This window comes from Toxotes jaculatrix, chromosome 11 (assembly GCF_017976425.1).
Source record: "Toxotes jaculatrix isolate fToxJac2 chromosome 11, fToxJac2.pri, whole genome shotgun sequence".
In the NCBI taxonomy this organism is placed as follows: Eukaryota; Metazoa; Chordata; class Actinopteri; family Toxotidae; genus Toxotes; species Toxotes jaculatrix.
In genome coordinates this window covers 1,498,612-1,524,849 of record NC_054404.1, presented here as the reverse complement: position 1 = coordinate 1,524,849, position 26,238 = coordinate 1,498,612, and the positions used below count along the sequence as shown (strand labels likewise).

Below are 26,238 nucleotides of genomic sequence, written 5' to 3'. Positions count from 1 at the left end.
AAAAAGTCTCTTTATCAAGCTCTGCTGGACATCAAGTGTCCCACTACTCCCTGCTGCATTCATGTTTAATGTTCAAAACCGATAAGTTCTCCCATGTGCTTTCAGATGCATATTAATCGTATAAATGTTGTGTTGTTCACAGAGGTTATATTTGGGGTTGCAGGGACGACACTAACATGCATGTGCCTATGGCATGTGTTTACATCCTTGTTTGTCATTTCATGCGTATATGCATGTGTGCACCCTGCTGCTTAAACCCAGCATCACGAGGAGCAAACTGACAGCAGAAACACATATATAACCTAAATGGAAGAACTGTTAAAGATTTACGTGCTGGTGTTGCATCCAGGAGCATTAAGGTCTGTCTCTTTTTAAGGGCACGAGACTTTTTCAGTTACGCTTTTTTTACTCAATCCTAAAAACCAACAATGAATTTGTCTAAATAAACACTGTTTGCATAGCTACAAGTTTTCATGAAACCCAACTTGCACTCAAGTTAAAAAAAAAACTCTACCATTCTGAATCTCCAGGTCTACACACGTTGTAAAGCTTGAAAGCAAATGGAAATTTGACCTACACTCGCCTACCAGACTGCCCAGTTAGCTCAGTTGGTAGAGCTCAAGACTCAAGACTTAATCTCTCGGGGTTGTGGGTTTGAGCCCCACTCCAGACAGCACCACCTCCCATTAGCCCACCACCCGTGGGAGGTGTCATAGGACTTTGGTGCATTGTGACTGGGCGGCAGTCGCCCCCGCAGCCTGGGCCTTAAATTTTACTGAGATTTAGTGTAACTGGACAGAGTGGAGCTTCATTTGAGGGATGTTTTCCCTACTCAACACCTCCACACTAACCTACTTAAAACTGAAGAGAGCTCCCCAACAAATTTATTTTCATAAATGAGAAGGTCGAGAATAAATTATTTGCAAGTAAGAGCAGACACATCTGCAACAGTTTTGTTTTTACTCTACGTTCCTCAAATGTGGATCTCAGCTGACGGCCTTTAGTGAAGGATTATTTGGGGATTTTTTCCTAAATGATGTCATGTGATGTCCAGCTGTCCAGCCCATATGGTCTCATATTCATGGAGCCTACACTCAGATAATCTATCAAGAATCAGTGATGCAGCAGCAAACAAAGCCAAAAATCACACGTGGAACTATTTATTCAAAGGCAGTGAAGAGCATGGATTTGCACTCCATAACAGAACACCTTTATCTAATGTGGTACACTCTCCTCAATCATTTCCTCTTTTCCTCCACATCTGTGTTTATGCAACGCAAAAAAATGCACCATGAATACTCTCCCACTCTATCCAATTAATGAAGTGCTAAAAAGTGAAAGAGTGCGATGGGCGGGCTGCTGTTTTCATTCGACTGACCTGAAAAATGCAAATCTGCAATTCTTCACTGTCTGTCTGTCTGTCTGTGTGTGTGTCTGTCTGTCTGTGTGTCTGTCTGTCCGTTCTCTGACTCTCACTCTCTCCCTGACCTCTGACAGGCTCTGTTAAGTTCTGTCCCATTAATCAGTGGTGAACCTGCTTTCTGCCTGTGGGTCAAGGATAGGCCAAGATCCTGCAGACAGACCCACAGAGAGAGAGACTGAGTGAGGGGATGACACTTGATATGCTCTATGGGACAATTTCAGATGATCTAAAATGTCCTCTGGTGAACAAGCTGCATGTCTGTTAGCCTGAAGCAACATTGGCTGTGAGCAGCTCAGTGCAATGAACATACAATACCTACCATCCTAACTCCCTACCATCCAAACTAGCTTTGGTTTGTTCTCCACCTGGTCTCCACCAAATCCTGAGTAAAATATCTGACTATGTAGCTGCTAGATGCTCCTCTCTTTTCCCCACTAGCTTCATCTGCCTACCCTTTGGTGCTGGGCAGGCAGCATACATTTGAGAGCTATTCATCAGGGGTTCTATAGCACGAATGATCCTTTCACATTACAGAGTCACCTGATTCTATGCAAATATGAAAAATATCACTTAATGGGGCTTTACAATAATCATGGCCTCCCAGTGAACACTTCCCTACCCAGAGTAATTCTGACACAGGTTTCAGCACGGACTTATTCTCTTAAAGTGCTCCACCACATCTAGTGACGCAAGTAAAATTCCCAAATACCACACCTTCCTGGGTAAATCCTAGCCCACCAGAATGGTCTTTTTGTCTCCTCTGGCTGTTACGGTATATATTTAGCAGTTATTTCCACAGAGTTCTTTCACCAGTGGGCCTCCATGATGACGACTGACGCCGTTGGTAAGAGTTTTGTGATGGAACTGGAAAGTCTCTATTAGAGGCTGTGTAACTGGAGCGGGGGAGGAACAGTGAGCGTTAGCTGTGATCCATTACATGCTGTGTCAAAGGGGACAGTACATTTCACTAAGTATAGGCTGTGTCACTTTACACTGTGTGGTTTTGAGCATACATGTAGTGACGCAAACAGCCAACATATCTGCAGTTTATATTTTGTAAGGATTTCTATGGTGTAAAGTGTGTATACATATGTGGCAGAGAAATGAGTTAAGCTATTATCATGTTTGTTGGGTTTTTGCTTGAGTATATACAAGTTAATTGGTGCATCGTAGGTCTCGTTCTGTAATGGCACAGCAACTTAAACACATGGAACCGTGTGTCTGAGAGTTAATAATTACAGGCTATATTGTTTACAATAAGACAAGTCGGCATGTTTCCACTGGCACAGTAAGTACACACATTTTCATTTCAAAATGTGTGTGTTAGAGCGAAAACATGAAGGAGATGTCATGTTAATAGATGTGTACATTAAGTACAGGCTGAGGAGTTGGACTCCGCTCACATCTTAAGTCTCTCAGCAGCAACTGTCACCGCTGTATCAGCGTCTCCTGCTCTTGTTCCCATCCTCCATTGATTTTTATTCTTTCTGCTCCTATCCAACCACCCTACCCACAATCCCTCCTCTTTCATTTTGCCATCTAATTTGCCTCCACCCCCACCCCATCTCTGCTGCCTGCCACTTTGATCTCCTCCTTCTCTTTCCACCCTACTTTCTCCTCCTAACCTTTTCTCCACTGCTGCTGTATTCCCTCCACTGTCTTTCTTCGTCCGTCCTTCCTCTCTGTCTCGTTTCGCTTCACGTTCTTCCTCCCCGGCTGGCATTTTTCCCCTCTAACCCCAAACCAATCTTTCTCAATTTATTCTTTCTGTGCTGCCTTCACCTCCCTCTGCACCTGTTTTTCCTCAATTTATTTTGGCCCATTTCTCTCCTGGTTTAAGACACACCTTCCTCCCTTTGTTTTCTCAATACCTTATTCTCTCCTTTTTCTCCTGTTGGGTCCAGAACATCACTCTCGCCTTTCTTCTTTTTGGCCAGCTACTATGTGAAGGCTGAGAGGATCATTGATGTGTTGACACTCATGAACCTTGAGCCTCTGACAGTTCAAACACACTGTATAATTCTTTCCATATGTTCTACTGGGTCACTGCAGCAGCATGAACAGAGGCAATGATTAGAGAACAAAGAGAACAAAAAGAAAGGAATAAAATAAGAAACATTCTCCATGATGCTGAATTGATTTTGTTTTTAAAAAATGTGCTCAAATATCAATCCATCTGAGGTTTTCCTTCACTTTTACTGTTTTGGACACTCACTTGGAGCACTTTTGAAATGTGGGCTTTTACACGCTAAAGATTGTTTTGTAATTGTTGTGCAGTTTTGGACAAAAAACATCTTTATACCCACAGAGGATTGGTCTGTGTCTCCGATCTTACCCTCTCAGTCTTTTTTTTTTAAAGAAGAAGTGTGTTCATGTTCATAAATGTTGACTGGAGCGTTCCAGATCCCCAGAATAAAATCTGATGTAATGTCACATCGGTTTAAATGTGCTGTGGACCCCCCCCCCCCCAAATCACTCATCCTAAATGCAAGAAAAGAATAAAAACAAAACTATATGTGAACAATCTTAGCCACTGTACGTTAGTTACACAGATATTAACTCAGTATTCGCCTCAATACTTTCACCGATAAACCGATCATAATGATAACCTGGCTGTATTGTTTTTTTTTTAAATCAGATACCTACAGATTTAAATCACACATTTTATTTAGATAAAGTTTTTGCATAGCTGCTTGTGATTCGACAACATTTAAGACTTCTTTCTTTTCCCTCTGCTTCTCAAGCTGTTAATCAAAAACACTTGAGTGAGCAACATGTTTTAAGCCGCTGCATCATGAAGTTGACTCATTCTGTTTCTAAATAGCTTTCCTCTTGGTGCCATCTCAAAGCGATCTTCATCTTTTATTCAGCAAGGTTCACTTTTTGTGGGATGAAGATGACTGCAGTGTTAAGATACCTCTGGGAAAACTGAGTCTCAAGAACATTTACATAAAGGCAGTAATGACACTTTTGGCTATTTTCAGCTACAAAAATACTAAGAAAACGTTTGCTGACTGCTGCAGTCAAGATGACCATTTTTAATAATAGTTTCAACCCCCAAACAGAGCTTCATTTACTCTTTAAGAGTTAAAGCCAGCAGATTTTGCACTGCTGTAGAGTTTGACAACATTTTCTGGGGTGAAACGTGTGCGATGTGATTCCACGTATGAACATCTCTCTTCTACCGATGCTCATTTAGATGTTTGTCTGCTTTGAACTCCAAAGCAAATGTCATGTACCAGAACTAGTAGATTTAAAATGGACTCAGCTTTGTCAGTTTTATTATTTTCAACGTGGTAAAAGTCTGCATGTATTCTACGTAACATTCATACCCTTGCCCTTGGTGTTAAAAAGTTATTCAGGGAAACTTGTTGTTATCACTGAGGGTGTGAACTCTGCTGTCAAAATACTACCAACAGGTCCCAGAGCAAGGGTGTCAAACTGAAGAGTAAATGCCAAACTGCACTGAGATGAGACGGCACCATAACTACGATCAACACGCCCCAAAAAGATGGAGCTACATGCTGTTAAACAGCAGAAGCAAAGATTGTGTAGAAGACATGTACAGTACATACTGTATGAGACAACAGGGATATGTTTGCATACTAAGAATAGTTATATATCACATGGAGTTTATATACTCTTAATTCAACAAAATATAAAAATGCTATTGCTGACTGGGTATACTGGTTAATTTAAACATGAAATTTAATCCAAAAGTTTTTCTCCTGGGTACAGCACAGCTGTGCTCAGTTAATCTGTAGCTCCATTCAGAATTCTCCTAAAATGTAAGTGAGGAGTTGCACAGTACAGAGCAGTGGGGTGTTTAAATGGAAAATCACTGATTTAAAAAAAAAAAAGGCTAATCCTACATTAGCGCTGTGCAATTAATATTAAACTAATATTAACAAATTACATTTTTCCAATTTATATACGTACTGTATGTCAGAAATAAAAGTTATTAACAACATTAGTGCTACAGTCTGCTTTGTTGCCAATATAAGAAACTCTGCAGTGACAGAGTACATTTAGAGTTACTACATTTATGTGTTTTGAGTGTATATTTTTATGCCGTAAACAAACATAAAATATGCAAAACATAAACTGTTCATTTACACCACATGAAATGAAATGAACAGCCCTGGCCTCCAGAGTGAAGCACTCATTGAGTCAGCTACTAAGCCCATCATGTTCATCTCAGCCATGACTATCAGCCAAGCCACCGTCTCCTTTATTTGTCCTTCTGATGTTATCTTTATCTCACCATTTCGTTATTCTGGGTCGCCATGCACAAAATTGGCTACTTCAGTGGTGACTCATATTGCGGTTGCTATTAAATTAACTATCAGCAGTAAACTTAAAACACTAAGCACGTGCAAGTATGAATTACTGGCATAAGGTATTTTCATGCCTCAGCACTCAGAATCTATCAGCACCCCAAAAAAAACACTGCCACTTGGGGTTATGTGGAAACAAGGGAAATTTAGTTTTTACAAAATGAGCAACAAGCAGCCGAGACTGCAGAATTTCAATATTGATGATATATAATATTACCCTGCAAGTGAGAATGCCTTAATGTAGCTCTATTTGATTCATGGAGTGGGAAACTTAACGGATCATTTACAATATCCAAAATGTAGAGAACAAAATGAAAGAGGCAGCAGGAAAACGCTGACTGGTTCATATGCCTCACCTGCTATCTGATACCTCCTTTTTCAGATTTGGAAATTTAACATTCTGAATTAATAAAGTCGATGAGAAGTAAAATTATTGTTGCCTCTTCGCAATCTTATACGTCCGTCGACATAAATCTTATTTTTGGAATTTTCTTGGACGTAGACATGATGTGTTTGCCAAAGAGAGAAAAAGAAAAGGAAAACAGCAAATGAGTCGTACAAGCTGTAACCGGCGTTAACCTTTGCGGGAAGTGAGAGAAGAACAGTGATGTGACAAGTGAACTGTACCCGACCTTGTGTTCCTCTGAGCGGGATGCCTGTTTAATGTGTTCTCTGGGGGGAGTGTGTGTGTATGTGTGTGTTTGTATGTGTGTGCCATCAATAAAGAGGGAGTTTGTGTGTCAGAGGTATTTATTATTAATGGGATGGTCTACTCTCACCCATATGGGGTAAGTACATGCAGGTCAGTGTGTTTACTATCCACACTGCATGTTTCACATCTATAGGAGTAACATGTGACATGTGGTGTAACATTACCTCTAAAACTGACCTTTCATAAGTTTGGACAACAATAGCTTGATGATATACGAGGTGTGGCCAGAGAGTTCAGAGGTTTTTCCTGTATTGAATGCGCGGATCACAGCACGGTAACACACATGAAGCAGGTGCGAGTGATAACTTCAAGTAATAACTTTTGTATTATGCGTCACATCGCACGATCGTCACCACCTGTAGGGCAGCATTTCCGCAAATGACCTGTGGTGCAATCGCAGCTGGGTGCTCCGTCATGACCACAAGCCCACTTAGCACACTGAGGAACAGTGTGGCCGCACCAACACAGTCGTCAGTCCCCACCGCCCTACTAGCCACGTATGGCTCAATGCGACTTCTTCCTCTTCCCCAAAAAGGGTTTTTAGCAACAACAAAGGGGAAAAACACACACACACCTCCAGCACCACCAGCAACAACTCAAAGCAACAAAGCCAGGAAAGCTTCGGCAGAAAAGTCATGGTCACATGAACACTAATATGGATTCTTCATTTAAAAAAACATATTGTGGCCTCCAAGAATCACAGGAGCAAATCATGATCTCAGTTCTGAGTGGAAAAAATAACTGGCCAGAATCATGCAAAATTATTTTTACCTCTATAAGCTTAGTTGTGAAGCGTTGCATATAAAAATATACACAAAAGGGAACAGAGAAAGAAATCACATGACAACTGATGCAGCCATTCTCAGACCTAACTACCACTGCTTTGTTGATGGCGGCTGAGGGAAAGGTTTCACCGTGGCATTTTCACCACAGAACATGTGAACAGCAATCATCTCTGAAAATAACTGTTGCAGCCTTGTTTTTTTTTTTTTTTTTTATTTTTAGTTATCCAGGAAGGATATAATTTTAGAAAATCTAGAGGTGAACATGGTGTACAAAGGCAGGCGCATCGAGTGGGGTGCAGGACACATAATGTGGAAAATGTATCCACGAGGTGCAAAATCAATTCAAAACATTAAGACCCACTGATGAATTTGCTAATTAGTCATTTTCAGTGATGTTTTACTAGTCCTATTAGCTTGGAAAACACCTGGTGCATGTGTGGACAAGCTACTTTGGATTGATTGGTCCTCACCTTTTCCATCTCTCCGCTCTTTCTCTTGCGAGCGGAGCGGGTGATTTTGACCGTGACAGCGCTCTCCTCTCCCTGGCGTCGCAGAGCCATGCGGTTGGGCTGAAGAGGGCTGAAGGAGATCTCCAGCTCCGGCCGAGGGAAGCGGCTCGTCTTGCCATTTTCTGTGGAAATCTCAGAGGAGTCCAACACTGACGGACAGCCAGCTGAGCCCTGTAGGACCACACATGATTTTGAGGTTAAGGGTCACGTCACGGTCACTCGAGTGAGAAATGTGTCTAGGTCTGACAGTACCTCGGGTTACCTCAGGTTATCTGTGTGCTCAAACCCAAAACAACCCTTTTTATCAGACTCATGAAGTGTCCCACAGACCCGCCTTTTCCATATTCATGTCATGAACTTACCTGACTGCTCACCGACGCTCTGGTATCCCTCCTTGCTGCCGACTTCCTGTTGATGGTTTCACTCGGGGGTTTCCCTACCAATGTAGCAGGGCTCTCATTGCTTTTAGTCTGTCAAAGGCAAAATAAGAAATTGAAAATAATGGAAATCATGATTACAAGTATTAAAATCCATAAAACATATCGATCAATTTAATTTCCATTATTTAATGGTTTTCTGCCAACCACAGCCTCTATGGGAGGTTTCAGATAGACAACGCTATACAGATACACAAACGCTGTCCTGTGCATTTTACAGTGCCTCCTGTTTCTGAAGCTGAGGGTTTCTCACATACAGATGCTGTTAAAGCCACAACACAGTGTGTCAAAAAAGGTCAAGGCCAGCAATATCAGCTTCCAGAGAAGGCGAGCAATTTTTGTTTTCAGCAATCTTAACCATGTTGTTAAGATGCACTCAAGTTCAAAATAGGAAATTCTAAAAGATCTGAGTTATAATGGTGTGCGGTCTGCTGTCCCCATTTTTGCTCACTTTGAAGATGGCGAACACCTGAGGAAAACCTATGAATAAATAAAATAAAAGGGTGATGGCCCAGCGGGCAAAGACATTCACCATATCACTGACATGAAACTTCCTGATCTCAGTCTAATCCATGGATTCTGCCCCTCTTTTTTTTTTATATTTCCACATTCACACTCTCACAGTGTAATTAAACCTCACAAGTGATTTTTGAAAAGGCTTTAAAAAGAAAATGAACACAGAGGATTCAGGCTAACACGCTAAGCAAACAACCAAAACATCTCTCTCCCCAGGCTCTTATCTCTATCCTGTGTGCTCTGACCTGCTCACTCCTGACCTGAGCACGAATGAAAAACAAACAACGGTAATAAAACATTTAAATATGACAGAGCGAAACGATGCTGCTGCCTGCCGCCCTGCAAACCACAGGCATCGGGAACAAAACAAGAACTACAAAGCTGTGTCTCCTGTGACTTGATTCAAGGTTGCAGTATGAAACTTCAAATGAAACTAAAAATACATTTTTAGTTTACGTCTCTCTTTGACAGTATTTGGAACATAGTGACCATTTGGATGGACAGCACAAAAATTCATTATGATGCAGAAGTGATTTGAGAAGCTTTAAGCTATAAAAACTCTTTTTAAAAACTTTTAAACTTACACTGTCAACCTCGGTCTTGGAATTCTCTCAGACATAAATTCAAGCTGACCTCTGCTGCTATTCTTTGCTTTCCTTTAAACAGCCACCTTTCAAGCAAGCAGGGGTGTTTTTCTGAGACTACAAAGATCTTATCCGGGATGGAGGTTTCTTTTAAGACTGACCTGTGTGACTGTGTCCGCCTGTCTGGCTGCCGAGGCCTTGAGCTCTTCCTTCAGTCGCTGGATGTCTGCCTCCCTCTCACACAGAGCAGCCTGCAGCTCTGCCACGCCAGCTCCACCATCACCACACTGTAACAGGAAGTTCATGGACATTTTCTGCTGTCAGTGACATTTCCTCCATTCAATTTTACGGTTTTCACCAAGAAATTGCATCCAGAGCTTCAAACCATTGATGCAATTTAAAATGAGACTAAAACATCTGTAATTCAAATTTACGGGTAACCAACAGAAGATTGCTTTAGAGAAGCCAGCTACATAAACATTATTTGTTGGTAAACATCAATAAAATTTTAAAAAATCATCTCAAAATTCCAACAGAATGGAAAAATTCTGAAAGCCTTTCAGTAAATATCATGTTCCTTAAGGACAAGACACTTGCTAGTGTACTGCATGTTAGAAATACAAACAGAGAAGTCAAATATGCCCTTCCCACTCAAAGCTGAGATTGTGTGGAAGACATACTCATCAGCTCAGCTCATATTCCAGTATATTCAAACCTATACTAGCACAACTGAAACCCCCAGGCCAACGTAAAAGACAGCACAATCAGTGGAGAACTGCAGAGAGATTGAACTGTATGTGAAACACATGATGGAATTTCTTTAAAGCACCGTGACTGTGGTCCCTAACCCTCCTCTCACCCTGCAAACATGAAATGCATTAAATTTGACAGACAACAGTATGATCCTGGAGCAAAATATATATTTAGTGTTGGCATGGAGTGATGTTTGGCTGAAATGACTGGAAATGAAACAAGAAATGTATGAACAAAATGACGGCTCCGCTCCGCTGTAGTTACTATCAGCCTTTGAAGGGTTTCCAAAAGTCTGAACACTAACACTAACCCTCCTCAGACAGTTCAGTACACAGTCCCAACAGCTACTGCTTCATCTGTGTTGGACTACATTATATTAAAAGGCATTTCTAATATACCGCCCTCCTGGAGAAAGAATAAAAGAAACCACTCTCTGCACAATGAAATTCAATACGCACATATTCTAAGTAACCAGCATTCAACACCATTTATCCCAGCTCTGTCTAAATTATGAATATTCAGTATGAAATATTATGGAGTGCGATAACATGCCACCTTTAGCCACAGGCTGCAGAATCTGTGCATTCCTGCAGTTCCAAATGTCCTTTTGAGACTGAGGACCACGACAGCATCCTATTTATTTTTGTTGATAACAATAATAATAATGAAAATACAAACAATGAATCCATAATTAAAAGCAACACCTTCAGTAATCCTGGTATGATCAGACCTGCAGCTTGGATATTTCCCTGCTGTGGCAGGTTTTCCAATACAGAGAATCGCCTGCATAAAATTAGCTGCAATTCTCTACCAAGTTTTGCCTGATACAAGTTTTTAAATCAATACAGCCATATCAGACACTGAGGCCGGCACCAGTTTAATTTGGTGAAGCATTACCGCCTGCCCTTCACACTGTCTGCTCTGTAGTCAGCAGGCTGGTCACGATGAAAGAAATTATTTTAGAATCGCACAAAAGCTCAGTGAGGATAAAATGTGAGAGATCACAGGGCAAAATACTGACATGTAACATGGAGCAGAGATTTATGGCTCCGCGTTAACAGTGCTGATCCACCAACAAAGACTCCGGCAATTTAACCAGAACGGGAAACAAAAAGCAAGATGGAAGAAGATAAAGCGGTGACCCACAGCTCAGTGAGATGCTTAGAAGTGTGACAAAGCTGAAAGAATCTCTGCCATCAAGTGCCCTCTTCTGCTGGGCAACATTACAGAAACAGCACAGAGGCTAATGGCGTGGAATTCCTGGGTTCCACGGCTGCCCTTCCCTGCCTTCTTCTGCTGGGTTTCAGTCATGTTGTTGGAGACTTTCCTCAGCCTTAGGGCTCCGCTCTCCCATTGTATCTTATCTAAAGGGTAAATCATCACTGAATGAAATGGAGCGGAAAGCTGTTGACGCGGCGCTCTCTACAGGTTCAAACTTTCAGTTAAGTTTCACCCCTGGCTAAACCCCCAATCAATAATGTCACAGCAGGCGTTCTGCCATGACAGATGACGAGAGCCGATTGCTCTGACATAAATAACTCGTGTGTACATGGGTGAAACATAGTGGGATGCTTCAAAATGAATAGAGCAGCTCCTTGTTCGGTTTTTGTTCCTGTGGGCTGAATAATGCATTAAAAGCTGTGACACACTGCAAATAACACTTACATGCATCAATATTCTTAAATAGTCACTTGTGTCACCACCTCCACCTTTAGTCGCCCTCTTCCACCCCCCCCCCCCCCCCCCCCCCTTTTAAACTGAAGCAGATCTAACATTTCAAAATGCTTCACTCAGATTCCCTTGGTCAGTCTCTTTGATGTGAAAAGCTGTCAGATGTTCTGATGGTTTACATCTTCAGAGTGTGGCCCCTGAATGTGCCATCATCTTTGCCACACTGACCTCTTGTGGCGGCTGAGCGTTGTTTTGGCGTAGCTGCTGGATGTGTTTGTCCTTCTCTGCTTGGCTGGAGAGAAGTTTCTGTAGCTGGACCTCCAAAGCTGCTACCAGAGTGTCTCTCTCCTTCCTCCACTTCTCCATGGTCTGCTCTTTCTCAGCAAGCTGAGACGACAGGGACTCCTGAGGAGGAGAGAGAGGTACATGCAAAATATATGAGGGGAACTAGTTTTTTACAGTGTGTATGTGTGTGTTGGAAAAAGAAACTGAAAATAATGAACCAGTGGAGCTGTAATGATCATTAAAACATAAAAAACACAAATTTCTATTTTCAGAACTTCATCACAACTGAGGGGGAAAAACAACAACAGCATTACCTAAATAAAAAGGGGTTATCTTTATTCTGTACAGTGGCCATGTTGGACATGTCAGACACCAGCCTGTCAGACTCAGATCTACATTGTCAGTCTTTGTCTCAGTCTTTCATCAGTCTAAGCTGGAATTTCCTTTAGCTACAGGTTTACTTTGGCTCAGCTGCGTCCTGAGATCAGTGAAACATGGTGGGAAGGTTACGTGTCTCAGCTAATATCTGGCATGTTTGCATGTCATCCTCTTCTTACCAGCTGGTGCTGCTGCCGGGTGTAGCGTTCCCTGTCTTCGGCGAACTTCCTCATTTCTTGATTCCTCTTGTCCTCCGCCTCTTTAGCTTGGCCGATCAGGGACAGCTTCTCCTCCAGCCACTTTTTACGTTCAGCCTGGTGTTTCCCCGTACACAGCTGTGCACAAAATGGTTATGCTTTTAATATCGTAAAAGGGATGTGTTAAAGTATTCATGTGAGCTTCATTAGTTTGAGCTAAATTGCCTAAATAAACAGAAAAGACGGTAACCTTAAACTGTCTACATCAAGTGGAAACATAAAACCAGCTACCCTGATCTGACAGTCTGTCTGTCTAGTTCTTCTTTACAAATTAAGAGCTGTGGACAACTGAAAATCTTCACAGACACATTGTCGGTAAAATATTTCTAGATTTATCAGATTTTCAACAACGATCCAGTTAAAATGCAATCTTTTTTTTTATCTCTCTGCAAATATTTCTGGTCCTATCATGTAACAAAACATCTGAAAATACTTTCCCTCTCATTACCTTCAAGCTCTCCTGAGCCTGGGCAGCTTTCTGTTCAGCCAGTTTGAGGTCATCTGATTGGCTGTCACCTTGACGGTGTGTGTTGTTTCCACGGTCCTGCTGTAACAACATCCCCTTCAATTTCTCCACCTCTGCAATCATAAGTCAGGCTCCATAAGTAAGCTCCAGTGAAAGACACCTGTTTTTTTTACAGTTTTTATGGATAAAATTTAGATATTTTCAGCTGAAACAGAACTGAATCAGTGAAACAGGCCCAGTTAAATTATACTTTGATGTTTAATTTAATCTCTTATCATGTGTGCATCTTCTTCTTTCACACATCCAGTGTTTCTGCCCTCATATCGACTCAACTGAAATGTTTTATAAACTTAATCCAGTCTCAGTCCATTCAGTTTCATTAATGTCTTTTATGAACATTCTTGTTTCTCTGCCGTTTGCAAGGATAAGAGGATCAGACTAATCTGTCCATGGGCCAAACTCCTAATTCAAAACAATTAAATCCACATTCTTTCCCAAATGTCTGTTATTGCTCTTCACATTCTTTCTTTGATTTTTCTGATCCTGTGTCTTACCACTGGAGAGTTCCTGGATAAGGTTAAGTTTCTCTTCTAGGACCTCGTCCATCTGCGCCTGTGTCTCCTCCTGCTCCGTCAGAGCCAAACGCATGTCCTCCAGAATGCGCTCCTTGGCTTCAAGGTCTACAAAAAAAGAAAATACACCCCACCACTCACACCAAAGGTACAGGTTTACACGCAGAATGCCATCCTGACGCCCACGCTAGCTGCAGCCCTAATAAAACTTGGCTACCCTGATTTTAAAGGCTCCTCTAGTGAAGGACACACAAATATACACCTCATTTTACCTTTGCAGGACTTTTGGTAGAGCTGCAGTGTCTGGTCAGACTTGGAGTCAGATGATTGCTCCTAAAGAGAAGGAAAGAGGAGCAGATGAAGACAGCACGAAAATGACACATAAACCAGCATGAAGGCAGTCAAAGGGAAGTCCATCGGTTTACTCACTCGTACACAATGAGAAGATGGTGCTGTGGTTTCAAAGCAAGCTGAGCTAAAGCCTTGAGAGATTTGGTCTCATCAAGTAAAAGTACATTATCTTACCACTCTGAGCTGCTGAATGATTCTGTCTCTGTTGGTGAGCTCAGACTGAAGCTGCTTCCTGGCTTTCTCCATGTCAGCCAGCTTCTGCCTCAAAGCCTTTTCTTCTTCTCTCATGGCCGAAATCTTCAGGGAAAAGAAAAAACCCAACCATTCAGCTGTCTACGGTATATATCAGTGTCTGATTAGTATCCAGTGACGTGGCATGTTTTAAATTGTTAGACCTTTACCAACGGAGAAAGACATGAGCTCAGGTTTATGATGTTTCTTCTTTGAAAACATAATCAATCGTTCAGTTTCAGTGGTCACTGGAGAAAATGTTATTTGTATCTGACAGCATCAACACAGGAGTGTGAACGGCTTGTGCTTTTGGATATATCCACTCTGGAATCAAAGCATTTTAAATGGACTGAAAAGCCAAAACAGAGAGAAGATGCATTTTGAAATGAAACCACTTTGGTGTAGACACCGCCTCCTCACTAAGATAAATATCTGTGCTGCATACTAAAAGCAAGCTAAGACAAGCTAAGAATCAACTGCTTACAGAAATCTGTCTCACTTTTGTCTTTAGAGGGGATGGTGTTCAGGTTATCCAAAAAAAAACACAGGGTGTACCTCCTTCTGAACCTGCTGCATCTGCTTCTTGTAGTCGGCCAGTTTCTCTTTGAGGTCTGATGCGTCGTCTTCTTTCCTCTGCAGGTCGAGGCCGAGGCTCTTGACTTTCTCTGAGTCCTGCTTGGCATTTTCCTTTAGTCTGGAAGAACGAGACAAGATAACAATGAAAAGCTGGTTTGAAAAAAGACAGGATGGTACATTCTGGTACAGATCAACACTGTTGCTCTTCAGACTTTTTAATACAGTGGATGGATGGATCAATACAACTCTCCCTGGACAACAGGGTACCTGAGGAGGGATGGAAGGTAAGATACTACTTTCACAATGACAAAACGATATAGATCAGTACAGAAGAGCCAGAAGTTAATACAGAGAGAGACTACTTCTCACTGTTTATTAGTTTTCTCTGATAGGGGAGAACAACTACAGCAGGGGGATAAACTTTACCAGAATTTCCCACCCTGATATAAACAAGAAAGGGCCGGTTACCTGCTGATCTCCTCTGCTCTCTTCTCCAGCTCCTCGTCCTTCTGAGCGATGGCCTCGTGTGCCACGGCCAGCAGCTCCCTGCGCCTTTCCACCTCCCTGCGCCGGGTCTCCTGGACCGCCTGGCTCTCCTCCTCCTCTCGCTGCTCCTGCACCTCCTGCAGGCTCTTCTGCAGGGTGGTTACCTGTGCTTCCTTTTCCAGCAGCTTTTTCTGCAGCTCCGCCTCTCTCTCTGCCGACGCTTTCTCAGACTCTGCTAGCTTCTCCTCCATCTGCTTGTTCTTTTCTTTCAGCATTCTCTCCATTTCAGAAGAGGCTAGCTGAGCTTCGGTTTTACAAGGAGACTCCTGTGTTTCTTCCATGTTGGAAACCTTTGCCCTCAGGGACGCAACCTCTGTCTGGAGATCAGAGTTTAACCTCTTGAGGTCTTCTTCTGCAGCAGAACTGTGTGAACCTTTGAACCTAGCCTCCTCTAGTTCGGCCTTGAGCAGCTCTGCAGTTTGTGTCTGCTCATCAAACTTTTGCTTCAGATCATCAAAGAGCTTGTCAGAAGTTTCTTTTTGTTCACTGAGTTTGTGTTTTAAGTCCTCCAGCTGCTGTTGTGATATCACCTTCTGTTCTCGCAGCTTCTCATTGAGCTCCTCTACCTGTTTTTCCCAGGCTTGTGTTTGCTCCTCAAGTTTTGCTCTTAGCTGGTCTGCTTCTTCTTTGGAAGCATGCTCTTGACATTCAAGCTTGGATCTGAGCTCATCCAGTGGTCGCTGCAACATCTCCTCTTGGTCCTGAAGCTTCTTTCTCAGCTCTTCAACTTGCTGTTTTGAAGCTTCTTCCTGTTCAGTGAGCTTCTCATTCAACTGTTCCAGCTGCTGTGTGTGTGCCAGCTGTTCCTTTGCCTGTGCTAGCTCATGCTGCAGCTCCAGTATTTGTCTGTGCTTGCTCTCACTTTCCTCCTTCTCATCAGCCAGATTCTCCCTAAACTCTGACACCTCTTCCCTCGGCTGATCAGTGACACAACCGGATGATGCTGCTGGGGCCTGCAGTTCCTGTTTCAGGCCTTGAGTTTCCAGCGTCAGGGTGTGGATCTGGGATGTTTTCTCCTGGATCTCCTTTGCGTGTTCACCCAGCTGAGCCTGAGCAGACTGTAGCTGGACCAGTGCTTGTTCGGCTCTCGCAGTCTCGATCGTAACCTGCAGTAATTTCCACAAATACCACTTTCTTTCAGTCTTAAGTCTGATAAGTCCAGAACTTCAATGTCAGACCTCTCAATACAAAACCACCAATCAACACAAATAGTGCACAGTATATTGAGATAACTATTGTTATTTCATGAATCATTGAAAATTTTAGGCTGATCACATCAATCAATAAAATAATTTATCAATAAATTTATCAGTAAAATTAATTGTAATCCCTCACAAGATGAATTGAGCAGACTTTTAGGAGAAACCCGTTTAAAGACAAACCAGCCTCTCTTACTGGTTGGTGGTTTTCCAGTTTAATTTTAGCAAAAGGTTAAAAAATCACAGTGTGGCCCACCTGGTGCTCAGCGGCTTCCAGTTTGGCCGTTAGCTCTCTGACTTCCTGTTGGAGAGCATCACCCTCCTGTTGCCTCTTTTCTCTCTCCTCAACCAGCCTGCAGCTCTCCTTCCTTTCCATCTCCAGAAAAGACTGAGCCTCCTCTCTGCTTTGTTTCATTTCTGCAAACGCTGCTATGGCTTTTTCTTTCTCTTTTCTCTCTTCTTCGAGGGATGCTAGCGCCTCCTCTTTGCTTTGCCTCAGCTCCCCAAGTGAGGCGAGGGCCTCCTCCCTTGCTTTCCTCTCCTCCTCTAAGGATGCCAGTGCCTCCTCTTTGCCCATAGTCTGGTATTCCAAAGCAGCGAGGGCAGCTTCTCTGGCTTTCTTCTCCTTCTCAAGGACAGTCAACGCCTCCTGGGTGTTAAAAGGACAGATTAATACTTAGTTTAGTGACTAAACAGCATAAAAATAATACATTTAACGTGGATAAGGACAATGTCACTGAAAACAGAGATCAGCAAGTCTTGCAGTGTTGTTTTGGAGCTGCCCAAGGGGTAGAAGGGGTTTTGCATGTTTTAACTCAGTAACTGCAAATGACATAGGAAGACATACTATACAATACTGTCACTGTCATACTGTCACTGTCACTGTCATACTGTCACTGTCACTGTCATACTGTCACTGTCATACTGTCACACTGTCATACTGTCACTGTCATACTGTCACTGTCATACTGTCACTGTCACTCTGTCACTGTCATACTGTCGTACTGTCACTGTCGTACTGTCACTGTCGCACTGTCACTGTCGTACTGTCACTGTCGTACTGTCACTGTCGTACTGTCACACTGTCATACTGTCACTGTCATACTGTCACTGTCATACTGTCACTGTCACTCTGTCACTGTCATACTGTCACTGTCACTGTCGTACTGTCACTGTCACACTGTCACTGTCGTACTGTCACTGTCGTACTGTCACTGTCGTACTGTCACTGTCACTCTGTCACTGTCGTACTGTCACTGTCATACTGTCACTGTCACACTGTCACTGTCACTCTGTCACTGTCATACTGTCACTGTCATACTGTCACTGTCACACTGTCACTGTCACACTGTCACTGTCACACTGTCACTGTCATACTGTCACTGTCATACTGTCACTGTCGTACTGTCACTGTCGTACTGTCACTGTCACACTGTCACTGTCATACTGTCACTGTCACTCTGTCACTGTCACACTGTCACTGTCATACTGTCACTGTCATACTGTCACACTGTCACTGTCATACTGTCACTGTCACTCTGTCACTGTCATACTGTCACTGTCACTGTCATACTGTCACTGTCGTACTGTCACTGTCACTGTCATACTGTCACTGTCGTACTGTCACTGTCATACTGTCACTGTCACTCTGTCACTGTCATACTGTCACTGTCATACTGTCACTGTCACTGTCATACTGTCACTGTCACACTGTCACTGTCGTACTGTCACTGTCATACTGTCACTGTCACTCTGTCACTGTCATACTGTCACTGTCACTGTCGTACTGTCACTGTCACACTGTCACTGTCGTACTGTCACTGTCGTACTGTCACTGTCGTACTGTCACTGTCACTCTGTCACTGTCGTACTGTCACTGTCATACTGTCACTGTCACACTGTCACTGTCACTCTGTCACTGTCACTCTGTCACTGTCATACTGTCACTGTCACACTGTCACTGTCACACTGTCACTGTCACACTGTCACTGTCATACTGTCACTGTCGTACTGTCACTGTCGTACTGTCACTGTCACACTGTCACTGTCATACTGTCACTGTCACTCTGTCACTGTCACACTGTCACTGTCATACTGTCACTGTCATACTGTCACACTGTCACTGTCATACTGTCACTGTCACTCTGTCACTGTCATACTGTCACTGTCACTGTCATACTGTCACTGTCGTACTGTCACTGTCACTGTCATACTGTCACTGTCGTACTGTCACTGTCATACTGTCACTGTCACTCTGTCACTGTCATACTGTCACTGTCATACTGTCACTGTCACTGTCATACTGTCACTGTCACACTGTCACTGTCGTACTGTCACTGTCATACTGTCACTGTCATACTGTCACTGTCGTACTGTCACTGTCATACTGTCACTGTCGTACTGTCACTGTCATACTGTCACTGTCACACTGTCACTGTCATACTGTCACTGTCATACTGTCAGCCTTTCCTAAAGTGGATTTTTGTTAGGATCCAGATAGTCACTGGTGCCCTTTGTTGCCCTTTACTGAAATGGGAATGTGTGTTTAGTAATTCTGGGTTATTTCTTGTTTTCTGTAGTAATTAACTAATTAATTAGTTGTACAGTCATCAAACATCCTTCGTAAGGCTTAGTGGCTGTTTCTGAACACAACTTAAATACGGCGCATTATCCAAGAACCACAGTCACATTCTAGGGCCATACTGAGTTGAAATTACGTTACTATGTTCTCTCTCAGTAAATGGAAAATATTTTACATGCTAATCCAGGTGACCTAGATATGAGTAAGCCCTAGACATACAGGCTTCAGCCCATAACAAAAATCAGGTTAATGTATGTAAGCCAGAGGACAGCCGGGGGTTAGAAAGTCAAGCTTGTGCACAGGTCATTGGTTTAACTCCCTGAATCTATGAAAATGCGAGTGCACAAATTTCTACCCTCCTGCTGCTGATGTACCACTGAATAAGGCATAAACCCCCAACTGATTTAGTGAAGATCCTCATTGGTCAACACCAGTAGCCTGTGGCAGCATGAATTCACAGAGCTGCATACCAATGATAAGGGGAAATCAACACCTCTTTCCAGATAAAACAAACCACAAAGCCTAACACTGAGAGGAGGACACACACAAGAGAGGATTAAACTCAGCTTTCCCACTAAGAGTTATCAGACACCCGAGACATCGCTTCTCCTCTTTCAGGACATTGAGCGCTTCTTCCTGGTTGTGTCCTTCTTTCTCCGGGGTTCTTACCTGCAGCTGTTCTCTCTCACTTGAACTCCCCTCCTCGACCAGCAAGGTGCGGCCCTGTGAGCCCAGCTCTGCTGCCCTCTGCAGGTCTGCCACTTGTTTCTCTAGCCGGGCGATCTCTGACAGCTTCTCCTGGAGCTGAGCGAGAAGCTGCTTTTTCTCCTCATCCTCTACTCCAAAGGTTTCACCTGTGAAATAACACAGAAAACAGAGTAATACAATGGAATGTAAAAAACAGGCAAGAGGTGTTCAATATTTTGTACAGGCTTCATGGTTTGAGGACAATCAATTCCTTTAGATCAGTTCAGCCAAATTACAAAATAATAAATAATATGCATCCAACATATACCTATAACCAGATTAAGATGCTGATATGTGTTTTTACCATTGTGTTTTTTAGTCATCTGCTCTTCCACTTTCCGCTGGTGCTCATTCAGTTCCAGCACCTTCCTCTCCAGCTCCTCGACAGCGTCACTTCTGTCTCCACAAGGCCCTGCTTGGTCTGAACCCAGACACCTCTGAGCAGCCTCAGCGGCCTTCTTTATGTCTGCTAATTCAGAGGAGTAGGAGTCCAGAGACGTGTCCTGAAGGAGGAAGGAAACATCAGACGTATTAATCAGAGAGATTAGTGAGCACATCCCCACAATCAAAACATCCAGGTTTGGTGCCCTGAGGTGGTTCAATCAAATCGGAAAGAGTATCCTGGAACAAGATGCTTAAATCCATACCCACTTGAGTAGCTATATACAAATTTCTCCCTAGGTAATTCATTCAGGATGTCAAAAAGAGATCGAATAACTTGTTTGTCCTTGTATGAAATGTTAGAAACCTTGCAATTCCCTTTGCTTTGCCTAGAAAGAGAGCGTTTGTGTTACCATGGCCTGTGTGTCTTGACTGGTTCCAGCTTTGGCCATTTTGTCGATAAGGTTCTTGAAGATCTCGAGTCTCCTTTCTGCTCGCTCCTCCAAGATCTCTCTCTCCCTCCCCAGACGGTCACTGCACCAAACAAGTTCACATTTGTATGACTTAAATATCTTATACACAAAACTTTATCTTTGTCCCAGAAACGGATTTCAGTTTAACACCAACAAAATGTTCCTTTTAAAAAAGGACACACATGAGTTCCTCAGCTATTTAATACAGTCTGTGAAGGGAAAACCCTGGTAACTGTGTGAATGTGAGGCAGTGCACTACAGTAAAAGACCACAAGTGGCTTTGTGAACACATGGACATACGCATTAACAAAAATGTCTCACTTGTAGTCGTTCTGCATCTCAGAGAACAGCTCGGAGAACTCTCGGCTGATCTCCTCTCTCACTCGCGCCTCCATGAGCAGACTCTCCGCTCGCTCCTTCTTCAGCTGCACCTGTAGCTGTTTCAACACAGCCGCCTGCCTCTGAGGAACAGGAAGCAAAATACCAGCACAGCACAATGTAGAGTTTTAATATAATATTTTAATATTAAAGAAGTCATGTAACATTACTGAATCTATTCACTACATGTCCTGTTAATTTAAAAAAGTAGATTTTATTCTAGAAAACTGTGGCACAGGCAGGAACGTGAAAATCTCATCAAAACATAAAAATCTTCTCACAAGCCAGTGAATCACCTTCCAACCTCCTTCCTAATCAAAGTGAGGGGGCAGACTCATATAAAATAATGAGCAGGAAAAAAACGTTTCATAGAAACAGCTTCTCCAATAGCCATGAATTACGGGTCATTTGTTTTCTCGATGCTACAATCTACCTTACTCTTCAATATTTTGCATTCATTAATTTTCTCTGAATTTATTCTTGCCTCTCTGGTGAAACACCAGGGAGGCAAGAACAAATGGCAATAAGTGGGAGGCACTTATCCCCTTTAATGACATGCTAAGCACTTATCTGCAACTTCTTTGTCAAGAGCACTTCAGAAAATTAAAATGATAAGGGTCTGACCTGGTGCGTCTTTTTACTGATGAGAATTTTATCATCATTTTCATCATCATCATCGTCTTCATTGCCAGTCTGATCCATTGTGTCCTCCATCAGGCTGTTTTCTTCCTCATACTCATCACCAACATCCTCCTGGACAAAAGATTTTTATAACACAATGAGGATATATTTAGTGACAAGTTAAGCCGAGTAAAGTAAGATTCAAACTGCAGTACAATACTGTATAAACTGTAATAAAGGGGGAGGACTCTCATGAAGTGATGAAGCCTGCACCTGAACATCCTCGAGGCTACTCTCCCAGCCATTCAAGGAGCTCCTCCTGCTGCTCTGAAGAGCCTTCCTGTCAGCATTGTCGATGATGAAGGATACCTCACTGGCAGACCTCTGGGGTATGGTGGGAAGGAGCCTTGTGGACAGAACCACAACCTGAAAACAGAAAGTTTTGGTCAGTTCCAAACTGGCTGAACATAAAATAAGGGAACACTTGCTGACTGAAAGAAGTCCAGAGAGCGGAGCACAATGAGAGAGAAAATGAAAATGTGTTTGCACCTTCTGTGCCACAGCAGAGAATTTGAGGACGTTGAGGGTCTCGTCATACATGGAGGCACACTGGTTGATGTTGACGATCATGCAGGCTTTACCTCGACCACAGAAAAAGCCCTGCAGGTAGTGTGTGAGCTTGCTTTCCCTGAAAGGAACATGCTGAAGCAGCCTGAGGGTGGGAACAGACAAACAAAACGTATCTGGATTTGATATATGTGCATTTTGAACTGTTTGCATTGCCACACTCAGCTGAACTGAATGATAACTTACACATCCAGCACACACTGAGTCATTAATCTAGTAGCCTTTTAGCCACTAGATGTTCAACTCTTCCTCAGGTAGTCGCAGACTTTGTCTGGTGGCAGAGTTTTAAGTTTCTTTGCTTTGTTTTTTTTCTGCCAGCGCAGGTTAAAGAGAGACATAATTCGACCACACAGTAAATCTAAACAGTGTGGTGGAAGAAAAAAAAAGCTCTGAAGAACTGCAGACTTGTGTGTTAATGCTCTGTGATTTCTACTGAGTGATCCTTTCACACTGCATAAAGTCTTCTGACTCATGATCGACTGAGAACAGAGAGAATGAGAGACAGGTAATGATCTCACTTTGCCTGCTGATTGTGTCGCAGTGCGTTGATGCATTTTCCCAGGATGAGCAGTGAGGTGTTGATGTTTCCAGCTTCTTTCAGACGATCTCCCTTATTCTGGGTTTTGGCACATCGCTCCGAGCCAGCCAGGTCACACAGACACAACCTGATGGCAAACACATAAATCCATATAAAGGATACTAGGATTTCTCTGCACACATGCACCTTGTTTCACAACAATAAACTGTATTTTAATTTAACTGTACCTAACACCGTGCTTATATACCCTGTTAAAACTAAACTTTTACTCACTCACTGACTGTGTGGACCCTTGGAGTCCCAATATCCTCAATCCTCAAAATGCGAATGGAAAAAATACTGTGACTGCAGAGAGAGACAAGATGGTGTAAACAGACTGAGTGAAAAAGCACCTGAAGAAATATGTACAAAAACATAACAGCATACGACACAACTGCAACGTGAACAGACGTCATGTTTCTGAGACTTAGCTCAGATTTATTCATCTCAACCTTGTTAATGTGAATTGTGTTTATGCAGTGACAACTGTACTCCACACAATAAACCAACGGTTCCTTAAGGCTGCAGGTGGTTGGTGATCTAAGATTTTTTTTTTTAGCCTTTACGTTCATTGTTAAGTATCTGTAAAGGCTGCTGCCTGTCGTCCTCACCTCCTGCTGGAGAGCTGGTTGAGTCGGGTGGAGGAGAAGCTCTGGTTCTTCTTGCCCAGCTTCATCACCTTGTAAGCCTCTTCTGCACTATTTACCTGAATCCAACGCAGATCTACATACAAAAACAGGATATTCATACAAACAGACTAGAAAAAGCTACTTTTACGGTGGGAAGAGTAGGAGTATCATGTTCAGTAACATGTTGGGCATGTAGAGTACACAAAACCTGTCCACTAGTCTCAGATAACTGTGGAGCTGTTACAGGGTGTTAACGAAAACCAATGGCTTTTCAATTATCAACACTCCATAGCAAAATCCCACAAAGCAATTTGTTTAAAGAAAACATAGAAGGTTCATTAGAACAAGAAAGCTGGCCATTCAAACCTTTGACAAAAGCGTTGCCCTTGACATCCTGGGACAGACGCAGCACTGTCCTCCTCGGAGCCCCACTGGGTACGACCTCCAGGAGGTCGTGAATGTTCTCATTGTAGATTTCACAGAAAGAAACCCAGACAGAGAACTTCGTGTGCGTTTCCACCTCCAGGCTGATTTTGTCCTCTGCTGCTCCAGACACCCCCAGTATGGAGGCACCTGCAAAACAAACAGGCATTAAAACACGTTACCCTGTAGTAACACAGTGATTATCCACATCACTTTTACATAGAATAAAACTCCTTACGGTAAATGGGATTTTTAAAAATCCATTCACTCTTTAGACTTGACCAGTAAATTTGGGAAACATAAACAAAGGCCGACAGTGCTGCTACAATCAGTAAAACTTTATCAACAGTGCACAGGTGGCTTCATTGTCAGATTCACAGCTGCAGTACACAAAAGCAGAAAAACAACCAATAACTAATTAACAGATAGGGAATTAAAAGACAAATCTAAATCTTGCCTTCAAGGAGAGTCTTATTGGTCAAGTTCAAAAGGCTGGCGTTGCTCTTCTCACTCTAAAAGACAAAGAGTAAAGATGAAAATGTTAAAAATGCATCAAAGACCTTTATATTCTTTAATAAGTTATTTATATACATGTTTATAAAGCACTGACAGAGGACACACAGGACAGTCAGGTAACCTCTTTAAGTTGCTTGAAGAGGTTTCTCTTGAACAACACCTCCTCAGTCTGCTGCTCCTTCGTGAGTCGTGTGAACTCTCGGCAGCGGTGAGGTTTGATGCTCATTCCACTGAAAACCTGCTCATCAATACTGTTGAAGATCACATTAAGAGACCTGGGCAGGATACCGGCATCAGCATCTGGACCTAAAGAGACCAGAGCATATTGTTGGACTGTGTCAAGCTACAGTACGGTACTTCTGTTATCATCTGTCTTATCTATGTCATTTATCATCATTCAGAACAGGTGGATTATTATCTATGTCTGAGCTACAGTAAGGTCATCGCTTTCTCAGACGCGGACGTGAGCATGAACTTTCATTGGAGCAATGACAATGCAGAGGCTCACAGTTACACATGAAATGCAACAGTCAACACTTGGAGGTCTAACCATTCATATGTTCAGTGAGTTGTATTAGATTGGAAATGTAAAAAGTACTGTGAAAGAATAAAAGAAAAATCACCAATTACACGTGTCATCACGCAAACTAAAAATAAATAAATAAATAAATAAAATGTATGAGGGAGTGGAACAGACCTAAGAATGTGAAGGTCTTCCCTGCGTTGGTGACTCCATAAGTGAAAACCAGAGAGTTTCCCCCTTCAAGGACGTCTTTCACCAAATCCTTTACTGTGCCTTCAAACAGCTCTCTCTGTGTCGTCTCAGGACCATACACCTGTTGAGGGAAAGAAAAAAAGCCTATCAATCATGAGGAGAAACTTATATGTATATTCAAAACTGATTCTTGATTAAAATAAAACAAACACATATCCAAACATAAGTCTGAGAAAAGAAAATAAATCTTTCTGAGGAAATAAACTCTTCTGGCTTTCTAATCTTCCAGGAAACACCAACCTTTGAGAACTGGAAGCGCTGCCCAGTCTGTGGAAGTGATTTGTCTGAGCTAAGCCTCCCTGAGAGGGACAGACTGGGAGGCTTCAGCAGAACTGTGTCAGGAGGCTCGATGGCAACACAATCCTGTTAAAAACAAAAAAGGTGGAGGCAGACAAGACAAAAATCATTTATAGCTCTTTCAGAATATCTATGTTAGTTTATATCTATTTAAATGATCTGCATCTACAAAGTGATCAGGGGAATTCAGTTATGGTTGATCTTAAACAGCAGGACAGTTTAACTCTAAAACAAAGCCTAGTTTTGGGAGGGTCCTGAAATGTCTTCAAGTCAGCACTGTCTGAGTAAAGTAGGCAGAAACCCAGGCAGCGACATGAGTCACTGGTATTAATTTCCCTGCATATGGAGTATTCATAAAGCATTTTTCTTTATTTCTACCTGTGACTCTCCATTATTGCTCTCTGCCGAGGTGAAGGGTCGGATTCGGAGGTAGACCTGAAGGTGTTCTCTCTCCTCACCGCTGGAACGCTTCACAACACATCAAGGTTTCGTCAAAAACAGCAACAGGAAACAGAAAGACTACACTTTATGGCATTAGGTTGAAGCTCACAGCTGGATTAGTAAACAACATAACAGGCAACCACTTGTTAATAGGCAAACAGTGTGTAAACAAATGGAATAAGCA

The 26,238-nt window shown here is 42.6% G+C and overlaps 1 protein-coding gene across 1 annotated transcript in view; it reads right to left on the bottom strand.

The window, feature by feature from the left end:
• Positions 1-26,238, bottom strand: part of kif20ba (kinesin family member 20Ba) — a 39,140-nt gene that overhangs the window by 11,808 nt on the left and 1,094 nt on the right. The window contains exons 3-30 of the mRNA XM_041050604.1: positions 25,992-26,081; positions 25,557-25,679; positions 25,239-25,377; positions 24,663-24,847; positions 24,483-24,537; positions 23,969-24,175; positions 23,585-23,696; positions 23,208-23,279; positions 22,915-23,061; positions 22,319-22,481; positions 22,043-22,195; positions 21,773-21,901; positions 21,092-21,231; positions 20,711-20,831; positions 20,221-20,419; positions 19,839-20,023; positions 16,845-17,237; positions 15,312-16,495; positions 14,823-14,961; positions 14,211-14,333; positions 13,958-14,018; positions 13,668-13,793; positions 13,096-13,226; positions 12,570-12,725; positions 11,956-12,132; positions 9,465-9,590; positions 8,129-8,236; positions 7,728-7,937 (exon numbers count right to left, since the gene is read on the bottom strand). Coding sequence (XP_040906538.1) covers positions 7,728-7,937; positions 8,129-8,236; positions 9,465-9,590; positions 11,956-12,132; positions 12,570-12,725; positions 13,096-13,226; positions 13,668-13,793; positions 13,958-14,018; positions 14,211-14,333; positions 14,823-14,961; positions 15,312-16,495; positions 16,845-17,237; positions 19,839-20,023; positions 20,221-20,419; positions 20,711-20,831; positions 21,092-21,231; positions 21,773-21,901; positions 22,043-22,195; positions 22,319-22,481; positions 22,915-23,061; positions 23,208-23,279; positions 23,585-23,696; positions 23,969-24,175; positions 24,483-24,537; positions 24,663-24,847; positions 25,239-25,377; positions 25,557-25,679; positions 25,992-26,081 — 5,154 coding nt within the window. The remainder of the gene's footprint in view (positions 1-7,727; positions 7,938-8,128; positions 8,237-9,464; positions 9,591-11,955; positions 12,133-12,569; positions 12,726-13,095; positions 13,227-13,667; positions 13,794-13,957; positions 14,019-14,210; positions 14,334-14,822; positions 14,962-15,311; positions 16,496-16,844; positions 17,238-19,838; positions 20,024-20,220; positions 20,420-20,710; positions 20,832-21,091; positions 21,232-21,772; positions 21,902-22,042; positions 22,196-22,318; positions 22,482-22,914; positions 23,062-23,207; positions 23,280-23,584; positions 23,697-23,968; positions 24,176-24,482; positions 24,538-24,662; positions 24,848-25,238; positions 25,378-25,556; positions 25,680-25,991; positions 26,082-26,238) is intronic.